This window comes from Hippocampus bargibanti, linkage group LG13 (genome assembly GCF_051943395.1).
Source record: "Hippocampus bargibanti isolate YZ-2025 linkage group LG13, ASM5194339v1, whole genome shotgun sequence".
Lineage (NCBI taxonomy): Eukaryota > Metazoa > Chordata > Actinopteri > Syngnathiformes > Syngnathidae > Hippocampus > Hippocampus bargibanti.
Window position 1 is genome coordinate 15,225,203 of NC_142746.1, and position 14,221 is coordinate 15,239,423.

The 14,221-nt window shown below is 43.4% G+C and overlaps 1 protein-coding gene across 7 annotated transcripts in view; it reads right to left on the reverse strand.

Annotated features, from left to right (window-relative positions):
* The window catches only part of tacc2 (transforming, acidic coiled-coil containing protein 2), a 39,376-nt gene that overhangs the window by 11,675 nt on the left and 13,480 nt on the right, over positions 1–14,221 (reverse strand). For all 7 annotated transcript variants that reach the window (XM_089012514.1, XM_089012513.1, XM_089012512.1 and 4 more), the window contains 5 exons: positions 9,507–14,195; positions 8,487–8,966; positions 5,678–5,908; positions 2,419–2,519; positions 774–2,124 (listed from right to left, as the gene is read on the reverse strand). In XM_089012514.1, coding sequence (XP_088868640.1) covers positions 774–2,124; positions 2,419–2,519; positions 5,678–5,908; positions 8,487–8,966; positions 9,507–14,195 — 6,852 coding nt within the window. The remainder of the gene's footprint in view (positions 1–773; positions 2,125–2,418; positions 2,520–5,677; positions 5,909–8,486; positions 8,967–9,506; positions 14,196–14,221) is intronic.

A 14,221-nucleotide genomic window follows, 5' to 3' on the forward strand; every position in this document is an offset into this window, starting at 1 on the left:
GTGTCAAAAAAATAAACATGTAACATTTCAACACTACATAACGTTCGACAGTTGCAGAGAATAATAAAGAAATATTCATGATTCAACCCCACGACCTGAATAAAGAATAAATATATGAGTGTAGCTGAAAATACAGACGGATGAATAGTTTCACTGCCAGTCATCATGAAGCACTTTCCAGTGTAAAATTCATACATTGTTAAATGATATTCAAGTAATAATCTCCTTTGGTGGCATGCGTTTCTTTTTGAAAATGGCAACACACAAATCCAATGGAGACTGACATAAATGACGTCAAATATTTTCGCTGCTTGTTGAAATGATACAAGTCAAATTTAATGAATCTCACCTTTGTTAGATATAAAACTGATGATTTAAATGTCCTTTAGCGTCCATCGATTATTATTGACAATAAAAAAGATTGATGATGTGTTGACTGAGTCAGCTATTGAGATGTTAAAGTTAAAGGCTGATAGCTAACCAAAAATGAAAAAAAGAGCTAACATGCTGGTTTACGGAGAATGAATTAGGATGGATAGTTGTGTTGTCCCCGTACTTACAACAAACAACATAGTGTGGGAACATCCCTGGACCTCCTGTGACATGACAATACAGCGCATTGAGTGGGTATGAAAAGTCTACACACCTCAGTTGGAATGGCAAATTTTTATAGGAGACTAAGGTTGTATAGACTTTTTATATTCACTAGTCCAGGTGACAGAGAGATGGACAAAAGACACGATAACCACACAGTGTGAATACAACCAACTTACGATTTGATAGGAGTTTTCTTCTTTTTGGTCGGTTTGTTCAGATTTTGATCTTCGAGCTCCCCGATATTGTCATTTTCCATGTCATCATTTGACGACAACTCAATGGAGGCCGAGGCCTTTGCGGGTGAGGTCGCCATCTTGTTGGAGGACTTAAACGGGTCAACGATAGAGTCGTCAAAATCAAAACTGTAGCCAGGCCCAGATGCTTTTGGAGAGTTAGCTACAGCCGTCTTTGTCAAAAACGGATTGAAGTTTGGATCGTCCCACTTATTCGACTGAAAGTCATAAGAACCCTTAGAAACAGGTTTTTCCTCTTTGTTCCCATTATGTTCTGCTGGAAGGTTATTGTTCAGCTGCTCGGTCTGTCCTGAGTGGGCCTTGTTTAATCCCACCTTTGGTTTCCTCAGGGGCATTTTGGCACCGGGTTTCTTGGCCGGTTTCTTTGGTGGGGGAGACGCTCCGTGTGATGCCTCAATACTCTCTTCTGAGTAGTCAAACTCCAGCCTCACAGACTCCTGCTTCAGTACAAGAGGTTGATCTTTGGGCTTGGTAATGGCCACCTCGGCAGAAGCTGGATGAGGAATCTGCCTGACAGCAGTGACAGGGGGAGACTTCGGCGGGGGACTCTTCCGGCCAAGAACAGGAGAGTTGGCAATCTTACTCCCACCAGTATTGAATGGGTCTATGCTCTCAATGTTCTCTGGATCCCATTTATAAGAGCCGCTGGGAGGGTAGGGGAGGTTTTCTTTGAGTGGAAGACTAGCTGGGAGATGGTTCTCCTCCTGGCGCAAAGGTAAGGCAGGGCCGGCGAGGCTGCCCTTTGGTTCTGTATGAGTGTTTTCTTCTGGTAGGGGAGGTGGAGTGTCGACATGCGTTATTCTCGTCTTTCTGAGGGTTCCTACAGGACTTCCACCTTCTGCAGGACTTCCTCTGTCTTCGCCCTCCAAAGTCACACTTTGATGCTTTGCTCGCTTAATGATCTCTGGCGGACTAATCGTAGAACTTGGCTTCTCCGGGTTGGAGTTCTGCCTCAGGAGAGGTTTCTTTTTTACAGATGCAGGGCGGACTTTCCTGGGCTTGCGTAATGTCCCCGGATTGCTCTCTGTGCCTACGCTGAAGGATTCCGAATGCGGGCGGAAGCCTTGTGTTGCCGATCCATCCAAACCAGAAGTGTCAAGTTCTCCACTCTGGAGGCTGAGAGAACGAGTAAGTGGTTGACTTGTTGTCTCGGAGGCAAAACGTTCAATGTTGTATGTGCCACTCGCAGCAATTGGTCTGTCCTCATCGAAAACTATTGCAAGAGGCTCAGAAATCAAGTCAGATGAGAAAGTTCTCACAGAGGGATCTTCTCCTGAAAAAAAATGAAGAAAAAACTATTTTGAACAAGAACTTGAATAGGGAGGGTGTCAGTTACTCATGGATTTTCAATCACTCATGAATGTCATTTTTAACACAGATTTTAAGATCGCTCTTGCAATTCTGCTGGATGAAATTGTTTAGTTACAAAGACATTTCTACTAAAATAATTATCACAATAAAATCATCAGTCCACTCTGACCTGTTTTGTTTAATTCCACCAGGGGATGCAAGAGCATCCTCCTTTTTATCTTTTATTTGACTCACGTTATACATATTTTTTCCTGACCTTTGTCATCAGTGGGTAATAACTGGTTCTGTTGATCAGCAGGAGCCTTCACTGGTGTTGTCGATTCAGGAGTCTCGAATGCTCCATCAGAATCAGAGCTCCTATGACAAAAAGACATTTGCAAACAAAGTTAATGCGGTCATAGATTATTCTTATATCAATCACCATGATCGTGAGTTAATAGTCAGCCATCTTTTACCAGCCTAGTATTATCAAGTTCAATAATTTTGGGTGGAAATCTGGAGTAGCCATACCAAATGTCATCTATGAGAAACAACAACAGAAGTAAATGCTGTTCTGTTTTCATCAGCACAAGAGATCTTTGAAATGAACAAGTATGTCGGATCGATGCCCGATTCATCATCACTGTGGTATTCCGTAGCATGTGTCTCTCGCATCCCATCCTGTCTCACCTCTGTCTGACCAGCGCCCCTGCAGCCTCAATCATGCTGTCATGACGTGAGCTCCAAGAGAGATGGCGGAACAACCCGAAACCGGGATCCAAGTCTGAGCTGTCTGGTACCACTCCCAGCAGTGTGTCCCAGCCCCAGCAAGCCCACTGCAGTGGAGACAGAGCCTGCCACACACTCACCGCCATAACATCCAAAAGACGACAGCCAGCGTCTGATTTTCAATATTCAGCTATCCCCTTTTAATCAATTGCCTCAGTCCTTTCACAATGATTCTCCAGTGATTATCAGCCATAGCCATGGGTCAGCAGCAAAAGATGACTTCCCATTTGAATGAGGCTGCAGACTGCTTGCACAATTTCCCTTCCCTCGCTGAGCCTCCATAGCTACATCAATTTTCCACCACCCTACACGTCGACATTTCTCTTCCATCTGTTTAGTCGTTCCAGAATTCATCTCGATGAATGACATTTAAATTACCATGGAGACAGACGCTCCCTTTGTATTTTTGGGATTTGGCCGTTCTGACACGTGGACAATAAAAATGAAGATGAATAGATTAAATTTGCTGTCTTCCGTCCACCAAGGGACACACGATTACGCTTGCTTCAATACAATACAATACAATACAATACAATACAATACAATACAATATATATTGATTTATATCGCACTTTAAGCAGTAACTAAGTGCTTAACATGGGCAACGACGTATTGTATACAGGAAATAAAGCAGTCACAAAGATAGTCGAAAGCACTATTTCACCAGATAAGTGAAATAGTGAATCTTTATGCCTAAAACACTACCACATCCAGAATGATTCTCAAAACAATGAAGACATTGGGTTCTCACTTTCAGAATGAGGTATTCCCATATAGCCTAATCTGATATATTGAGAGCACGCAGATGGCACATACAAACACCCCTAACAACAAAAACGTGTTGCATGAGCAGCAAGTAGAGGGTTAAAAAGATTTGCATAGAGATAATGAGATCAGATAAATGCATGGTTCAGGGTCACAATTCCCAACATCTATCAAAACACAACTTTTATTTTGGGAGAAAAAAAATCCAAAAGCACATGGGTTGTGTCATCTAAAAACACTTCCAAATTTGCTTTCCTGGGTGCTTTCTTTAGGGGCCTAACTATAAGCATGGCAAAATATACGTTGAAAGGAAACCTTACACAAACATTCCAGCAATAGAAGGTAAATGAAAGACTTCAGTCGAGACTTAACCAAGCTTCCCTTTGATAAATCATTCATCCCCACATTAAAAATGACGGGTCCTTGCTCTACAGTGCCCAAGTGTGTGAGCTATAAATAAAACGAAGTGGAGCACTCTTCTCCTGTCTCTAACTCTATCATCCAGTAATAGTCCGCCACACACCGTGCTCCATTTTAAAACCGGTTCCTGCTCCAGGGCAACAACAATGGGGAGCAGGCAAAACGGGAGCCAGCCAGCTTGAAATCACCGCCTCCATCTGGCCTGCACCCTCCACTTATAAATGATTCACATGTGCAAGTGACTGCGCATGTGCGCGGATCCTTTATTTACATCACAATACCAAATGACAACAAAGATCCATCGCCGGTACTACGGCTACATGCAGCCCAAGTGATATAAATGCAGAAAGTGGTGATGAAAAATACAATTAAATAAATAGAAGCTTAAGACTCACATGTGTTCTTGAGTAGGACAGAAGGTCTGTCCTTGCTCCATGGATTCGTTGGCTCCCATTCTTAGCTACCTCTGTTTCTATCCCCCCACCGCACCTGCGCCCGTAATTCACATCCACTTGCTTCAGTCTCCTCTTTGCTTGTGATCCTTGCAGCTATGTGCCATCTCCTAATATTGCACTGCAGAGAATAACCTCATGTTCTCATCAAATCACTGGGCAATTAAATGCTTGCCAATGTATGCGTGGATTCCCTCAACCTCAGTTTCCACACACTTGGTAGACACGATCCTGTTGCCGTGTGGTTCATCTAGAAAATGATGCTGAAACATTATAGTACAAAAGGTTTGACTCAATCAAAATGATGCAAGAACAAGCCAGCTTTCTTCATCTACCGTGCGGGTACGAGGTGTCTCTGAGCTGTGATGCTGCATACACTGCCTCCTCCCCTTCAATTGCCATTGCCCCCCTCTTCCCCACCCACTCCTCTACAGCAACAGCAGCAGATGCCTGCGTCTTTAAAAAGACAAGCAGCCACTTTCTTGATGACTACCACCTCCATGCGGTGGGTAATAAAACAATAGAGCACCCAAAACAGCTTTGGTGCGTCCTTTTAAAATGATGCCTCGTGCTATTGCTTTTCCTTTCGCTAAATCATTCTTTTCATCCAAAATCTGCATCAAAAATACTTGCGCCGTCCTTTATGAAACAACCACAAAATGACTGAAGTAAACATAAGCCTCAAACATAATACGTAGTAGTGATTTGATTTCAGTCGGGCCAATTGTGTTAGTGTTACTACACCAGCTTTCATATAAGATCCGAATCGATCGCTCCGCAGCAGCCCTCAAGTTGAACCATTCAGAATTCTACAAAAATAAAATAATAAAAGACATTAAAAAACGTCAAATTTTGAAATATGTGTGTGCTGTTCCGATTTATTTGCCTCCTACAGAAATGTTGAGAGTAGATGTATACTTTGATTTGTCAGTGTTAGCCATGTGGCGGATTTTTATCAAGCAAGCTAAAAGGAGCACTGTCAAACATGCGTATGGTTTCCATCTGAGCTGAGAACATGCATGAAAAGGAACAGCTCAAACGACATCTGATCAATGCCAAAAAACTGTTTTGTGGATCTCACATTGAGCAAAAAGGCAGTTTAAGGGATACCTTGGAAGAAGGCGGCAAGATGCAGAGGTTGGGCAGGGGTCGTCACTCTGGTGACTAGAAGGTGCCAATGGGGAGGCAGGAGATGGAGGAAGAAGAAGTTGGTGGGGGGGTGCAGGTTGGGTCTTCTCTGGTGAAGGAGGTGGAGTCGTGGGAAGGGGGGCAGACGTAAGTTGTCTGGGAGAACTTATTGGCAAGGCAGCGCTCCTCTCTGGTTGTTCAGTGAGTGGTCGTCTACGGGAGGGGGAGCACAGAATGTCAACAGATGCCTCTTCTCAAGTGTTACAGACTTACCTCACGATACTTGTGTGACCTCAGCTAAACCAAATATGTAAAGAGTGACAAGCTTTCTCAAAACCATCCCGAGTTTGGCTTTGGAATCAAACTGCAAGCAGTCAAATCGCCTTCTCCACTTCACGCAAGTGTCGTCTTTCTCTCCTTGTACACTACGTATGAACGGAGAAGCCCAACTGTGTCATGCTTGGTCGTAATTGGCCATCTGGGGGTGTGGATTTGGCACTGATCCAAGTTCATCTTATCAGGAGGGCTCGCCTCTAATCCGACGGGCAATGTGACGGACGTGCATGCAGCTGTTACCACTTGGGACAGGCCTGGTGCTTAGCTCTAAAAATATTTCGGCCAGTCTGCAGAACTAAAACATGTTTGGGGTAATGGATTAGCTTGGCAAGGGTGCCAACTATATTAGGCCCTCTCAGTAAAATTTGCCTTTGCGGTGAGCAAGTGGCAATTTCTGTAATCAGCAGTGTGCGTTCGGACGGGTACAAGAAAGTTTTCAATGTGCTCATTTATTACAACTTCCTGTTTCCGATTTAAGATTCGACCATTTCAACTCTCAATCAACTCTCCAATGCGATTTGGCCTCATGCTTCCCATGACAAATTCTTTCAATGCCAAAAAATATTTCTGCACACTGAAAATAGACAAAGCCAAGTCATTATTCACTTCACTTGTATCATCAGAAGCATAGTCAGATACAGTTACCATGGCAACTCATCTATTTACAGTTCACTGTTATTTTTTAAAGCAAGAACAAAGGAAAAATGTCGTTCACATTCAACATGAAACAGTACAAGGACATCTGTGCACGCTTCCTATTTAGAAAGGCAACAATCATGTCCCGTATCAAGCAGGTGAGGAGGGTGAAACTCGTAAATGCGTGAGTCATTTGAAACTCTTTATCGCCTTCTGTCTTTGCGTCTTTCGACTTGACCCTCCCCTCTGCCCATCTGCTGAGGTCAGAAGAGCGCAAGAGTTACCTTCACGCCATATGGTATGTCCACCTGAAGTGACTTAACACAAGCGCACCCACACACCCAGAAAAGAGCAACAAATTTAAAAGCAACTCACCCGTATTTCTGCCATAGCAGAAATAATGCCTATGCCTATGGCTCACACTAAGGCTAAGTAAAATGATGGAAGCGCTTCTGGTGATTTCCAAACCACCCGAGGCACTTTTCTGTGTGTCCCAGGGCAGTCATGCACGCACAGCATACAGCACATGCTCAAGTATTTGTCTTGAACTCTGGCTTTTGTTCAACTGTCTGCTCTGTGCAAATGACTTCAGAGGGCCCGTGTACAAGAGGGCAGGCTGGGACTGTATAGGGAGGGGAGGACGCGCCTGCTTAGGGGCGGGGAAAAGCACGCACACACACACACACGCCTGAGGAGACAGTGCTGGACCAGGCCGAGCAGTCAAATATTTTGCCCTGCAATATATATATATATTGGTAGGTCATGGAAAATAATTTTGGATGAAGTTGAACCCTATTTATTCATTCCTTTATTTTTAATCAAATGGGATATTATCACTTCACCCACAACACTAAAGCAATACGGGATAATATATTTCATTCGTAGTCTTGATTCTGTTAGTAAATTATTACGTACAGTGATAATTTTCCCAAAGATGGACAAATGCTGTCCAATCTGAAAAATGCTGAACTAATCATATGTTCAGCAAATAAAAAAATACGGATTTGCGGTGTATATAAATGATTCTCGAACCCCTTCCAAATTGATACAGACTACTCAGCTCATGATGTCAGAATGTTTCATATTGTTTTCTTTTTTTGGGTCAATGCAGAAGGGGCAAACGTCTTTAGCTCAATGTCTATGATTGTTTTTTTTCAGCATAAAACATCATATACATGAGATGTCTTGAATCATTTTCTCTGGAGCTGTACACAAGCATAATCAATATCATGACGATGAGTTTTCTTGCCTCTGATAAAATCTATAACTAGCCACAGCTTTAAAAGACTGGATTTTCATTTGGCATATATTTTTAGCATTATCTAAATATCAGAACAATATTCTTTTGTGAGTAAGTTTGTTATCAAGATCTTGGCAACTCAATGCCTGCGTGAAAATAAAGTCACGCAGATGACGATAGCCATTGTCCATCATCCCATTCTCGAGTCCGAGCAAAAGTGAGCAAACTGTGACTAACACAGATTTAAACATGTACAGCCTTTACTCAAAATGCAGAACAAAAAATATTCAAGTGGTGAGACGAAGAAACAGCGCAGAAGGCACCAGAGGACAACCCAATGACAAAGAGCAGAGGACGATCCTGAACATCTCTTTACATAGATGTGACTCCTTAAGTTATGGATGACCAACGTGCGACTTTCCATCCTTTTCAGAGAGTAAATGACCGAAAGGGAAGCATGACGCCTGTTTAAGCTCACTGCAGGTGACTTACGGACAACAATGTGTCATCCATCAGGTTTGTTTTGGAGTAAATATGATTAAGCATGGATAATATTATTTAAAAAAATCTGACACTTACCCACTTTTCTGTAGCACCAACGTAGGATCAAGAGCTGCTTCTGTGCTTTCCTCGGCAGAGTTTTGAGGTGTTTCTTCTCGATGTTCACTGATTGGCTTGGTTGGTTCGAGGTATTCTATTATTTTCTGACTTTTATCCAAAGACTCTTTCTCCAGTTTACTTATGTCAAGTTCCAGAAGTTCACCTGGGATCTTTGCTGGTTTTGAGAGCTTAATTTGATGTGCTGATGTTCCTGCACTATTTATAAGGTTATTTTCTCTGCGCTCTTCTTCATTGACAATTTCTGTCACCTTTCGGCCCTCTTCTAGCTGTCCTGCAAGATCTAGTTCAGGATGTGACGTTCTGATGTCCGTTTGCTCCGGATGTGACGTTCTGATGTCCGTTTGCGCCTGAAAGATCTCCTCTGGTTCCGAGGGAATAGCTGCGGCCTCAGTAGGAGTGAGAAACTCTTGCTGAGGAGACTCCAGAGATGGAAGGACTCTGAGAAAATAAAATGAGAAAAGGAATGGGATAATCATTTAATTTTACACCACATGCCGTGCATGAGGAATGACTGACGAACAACAAGTGTGTATGTCGGTAAAGGTAAAGCAACTTCTTGAGTTTACACGAGCACTTGAAACATGTGAGTTTTGGATTTTTTCAAATTGAGCGTGCTGTGTGAAAGAAGAGGAAAAAGGTCCATTCTTGTCATTGAGAGATATCGCAGCTGATGTCATCCTTTCAACATAAAGGGCCGCATTACTTGCATGAGGCCCCAACATCTGATCTCAGCACAAAGTGCATCAGTGTACCACCTCATTCATATTCATTCTCAGCCTCTTTTCTTCAACAACACTCAACACAAGTGTTGAACGCGCGATACAAGTGCAGCTACACAAACTAGATTTTACTGAATGTTTATAAAGACATGTTTTAGATATTTTTTATATTGTACCAAAATCATCACGAAAAATTCCAGTCGATATTGCAATTTATATTTCAACACCCCCCCCCCCCCCCTCATGCGCTTTCGTTTACCTTAGGATTTCTGCGCTCTCTTGTTCAGTCTGCCCATCGAAAGCAGCTTCTCTAAGAGCCATGATCCAGTTTGGGTCTGGTTCTTGTGTCGTGAATCCAGCCGAATTGCCTGATTTATGGGATGCGTGTTGAAAATCAGAGTCACAGGCAGGAGGGTGTACAACATCATCAGGTGATGGTGATGGCAAGGAGATGAGATTGGGAAGTTCCTCACTTGGGGGGAACACGACTTGAGCGAGCATTGGATCCTCATCTTGTCTTTCTGATGAAACAATGGATGTGTATTTGGTGATGTTGGGTTGTGGATTACTAGTTGGGTCATTGTCATTATCCATTGTCTGACTGAATTTGCAATCCTGGTGAGGAGCGTGGGTTGAGATGACAGCAGATGATGGCCCGTTACCTTGAGGAACAACAGTTTCTCGAAGTCCATTCTTTTTTGTGGCTTTATCGTCCTTGATTTTAACCTTGCGTGTTCCCTGTGTTGAGAAATCAGCAATTTCATCATCTATCGCTAATTTGTTTCTCCCTGCGGTCTCCTGCACATGCAATCCTTTTACTGGTGTTTTACTCAGACTACGAGCTGTATCATACTCATTAGTACGACTGCTTTCTTCTTCCAAATTGGACAATCCCAAAGGTGAACTATCAAGATGATCTAAAAAAGGCTCGGCAGAAACAGCGTTGCCTGGAAGGATGAAAGGATTTCCTTGTAGCCCTTCAAATGAATCTGAATGGTTGCTTTCTGTCTTACCTTGACTCCCCAAACTATTCTGAAATTCCTTGCTGTGCACTAAATCTGTTCCTGAACCCTCGTCTTCCAAACCACATGTATCATGACTCATCTCAAGCCTAAACTTGTCCACCTGAGTCTTTTTTACTTGCTCTAAAATGTTTTGACCAATTGAGTTTTTGCTATCAGTCATTTCAACTTTCTCCACATCTACTACTTGTTCAGTTACACTACCATTTTCTCTTGACAACTCACCCTGACTTTCTGATTTCTCAAAAGCTCCCCAGTCCCTACCTACCACCTCTGTTACCTCAGAAAGTGGTACTTGGATCGCTTTGACTCGGCTGTTTGTCTTTCCGCCTTCTTCAAATGCCTCCATAAAACCACCTGGCAATTCGTCTGTGGAATATTTGGATAGCAGATCTTGTTGCGTTTGCTCCTGTTGCAGAACCAAACTGTTCATTTCAGAATGTGAACAAAAATCGGTTGATGTGGCCCGGTTGTCCTCCACTGTTTCTGCCAAAGATTGGGGCAAATACTGGGTGAAAACATCATGTTCACGTTGTATTTCTGCTTCCAAATTCTTTTCAATATTTGGTTCCATACTTTGGATGTCAAATTTATGTGACTGTGACAGTTCTCCAGTTCCTTCCTCACCGTCTTTATCTGGGTCCTCATTCTCTTGTGGTGTCATATTTCCTATGTGAAGTTTGCCAACGGCTACTGTTTCCTTTTGATTATTGAGATGCTCACTTTTCCATTTGAGTGACATGGACGGGTTTTCACTCATGTTCTGTTTCTTCTTGACATGACACAGTTCAGTGTTATGCCACGTCCCATCAGGCTTGTTAGAGCTGAGTGGGCAAATGTCAATTATGACGTTGGGTGTTGCTTGAGTCACATCGTGATAGCCGTCATTTCCCAGGATGCACTCTGGACCTTGTTTTTCCACTTGCAATGGTGTCCCTTTGTAGTCAGATGACAGAGTGGATGCACACTCTGTATCATTTCTATCTCCTTCAATCAAACTAGTTTTTGGTTCTCCATCATTTGCTTTTTCGTGTTCCTGATCATCTACTAAAGACAATTGCGTCTCAGTACTGTCACAGTTAGTATAGTCTTGAGCAATTCCTTCAGAAGAAGCAACCTCAAATTCTTCAACCAAGTCACTTAATAAAATGTCGTTCTTAGAGAGTTCGCTCAGCTTTTCTGTGCTTTTTGTTAGTTCTGTAGCATCACCTGTGGGAATTGTGGTGGTTTCAACACAGTCACCGTGTTCAGCATGACTAAGGTTTTTCTCAATTAGTGTGCTGTCTTGACTGGATGGATCAGTCGCAGTATTCTTGAATTTACCGTGCATATCCAAAAGAATGCCATTCTCTGACATTGGTGTGGCACTTTGAATCGCAGCTTCATCCTTGGCAAAAGATATGTGACTGATGGTTTCTGGTTTCTTTAAACTGAGGAAGTCCGGGTAAATATAACTGGCCTCAACAACAGGATGGTACAAATTCTCGTGTACTGTCAATGGGGGCAATGAAGCACATCCCAAAGCAGACATAGGCATGTTTCCCACTTCTTTAGTGGCACTATGGTCTTCTTTCAAACTATCCACAAAGTGAACTCGGTTGTTACGTCCAATTTGGTCATGTGACTTACCCTCAGTGCTGTTCGGAGTCTGAGTCGGCTCTTGAATGTTGACTTTGGTCTTAGCCACCGTGGATTGGGGCGTGTTTGTTTCAGATTGGACCTGTTGATTGTCACTGGTAGCAGCGAGTGAAGTACCTTTGATGGGCGACACCTCACAAGTGGTTCCTGAACACAGTGGCTCTTCAGTCTTCAAATTATGCTGGATGCCGACTCCACTGTCTGCATTGCTTTGTTCGCCGTGAGGTAGCAAAGGTGAAAATGCTGCAGTCAGGTCCTCCTCAGTGCAAAGGCTTGCTGTGATCCTGTCACCGCTGCTCAGTGACTTCACAGATGACTCTGCAACATCAGTGGCTGGACATGGCTTTTTTTCAGCTACCGACGCCCCTTTAGCAGCCCCTTCTGGAAGGCTGACTGAACTGCAATAAGCCACTCCTTGCTCCATTCCCGCAGTACTATCGCTCGGATGATCACCACCAGCGAGTATCCCATGGGGAAAATTATTAACATTTTCTTCAAAACACAGTGGCTCCTTTTGTCTGTCGTCCTCTCCTGCTGAAGAGCTCACTGCCTCTGCACTGCTTGTCTCCTTCTCCCCTTTTGAACAACTCTCAACCGAAGCATGTGGCATTTTGCTGTTGCAGCTTTCCTCACGAATAGACCGTCTCTGTTCGTTTGGGAAACGAGGTGCACGACTGACTGATGAAAGCTGGATGCTAGTATCCAAGAGGCTCTTACTCTCTTCGTTTCCCTCCGCTTCCCTTCCTGGCTCTCCCTTCTCGATGCCTGCGATAGCTTTGATAGCTACCCCCTCGCATGAATCACAACTCACACGTTCTCCCTCACTTTTTATCACTTCTTGCATCGTGTGTGTTATTAGTGGCAACGCAGCAACCTCCACAAAAGCATCTTCAACGGCCCTCTCCACGCAACTCTCTGCCACACAAGCCGGGATGCTCTTCAATTTGTGTATCTGTACTTTTGTAGAAACATTATCCTTACATGATTGATTTTCTTTGGCCTTATCGAAAACATCAGCTGTAGTTTGAACATGTGCTATCCTATGCTTATTGATGAGACCTGCGGTTGTACCATGTGTCCTCTGTGGGATGTTGCCAGTCTTGTTGTTTTTTCCACACTGAGTATCCGTTGAATTTATGTTGTCGGACTGATTAGCGTGTGAAGAAACAACACTGAATGTAGAACAGGCCAACTCAATAAAATGACCCTGCTGGCTATGAGATGAGCAGGAGGAGCTTGGCGTTCCCTTGGGACAAAAGTCGTCATTAAGTTGGGCTCCACACATGGTAGTCTCTCTGTCTGAAACCGAAGATGCAATTGTCTCTGACTCATATTGATTCCCTGTATTTATGAATGAGAAAGACTGTAATTCCTTTTTTGCATCTGCTGCATTCCTGTCCTCCGCTCCTGTGTCTTTGTTCACTTCCACCCTTTTCTTTTTCTTGTGTTTCTTTTTGTCTCTCTTTTTCATCCTTTTGTTATGTGCAGGCTCACTTTGTTCATTGCTGGCAGAAATAATTTGTGTGTCGTCTTCAGCGCGACAATTTGATCCTGTTTCCTCCACTACATCTTTCTTCTTAGAATAATGACATTTAGACTCTGAAAACTCTTGAACACAGTAATTTGGATCAATGTTACTTGGATTTACAGTGGAAGTTGGAATCTGAGTTCCAAGTTTTAAATCGCCAACTTGATTTGTATCAATGTCTTCCTCCACATTGTCCCGATTACAATTCTGGGGGCTAATATCACAAGTGGCTACATTGTAATTAACATTTGCTTCATTCAGTATGGAACCTTCAGACTTTTCCCAATGTGAATCAGGACCCGTTTGATTCTGCTTGGCCTCCTTTGTTATTTCTTCTGGCTCAGGATTTTCTCTTCCAAGTATGTAGTCCCTGAAACTAAACACAACTGAATCCACCTGGCTGCTGCTCCCTTTCCCACTGTTTCCATGTGTACTTTTGTTCATGATTTTGCTGTTACCATGTCCAGACTGGTCTGCCACATCAGGCAGTGATGATGACTCATCAAACTTTGTAACTGTGGCCGGTCTAGCTGTCCAATCCTCTTCGTCCATTTTTTCATGCTTGGTGCGGATGGGTTCGCTGAGATGAGAAACGCTCAGTAAGGCCATTTGTTTCTCGAATTCCTGAAAGGCCGCCGGGAGCTCGGGGTCAGGAAGGGCAGGCAAAGTAGGGGTCAAGTGTTGGCCAACTGGATGAGGTGTGGCAAGGGCCTGAGATGACAGCGGTGCATCTGCAAGGAGTGGGTCGGCGCCGTGAGGCCTGAGACGAGGGTAGGGTGCGTTAGT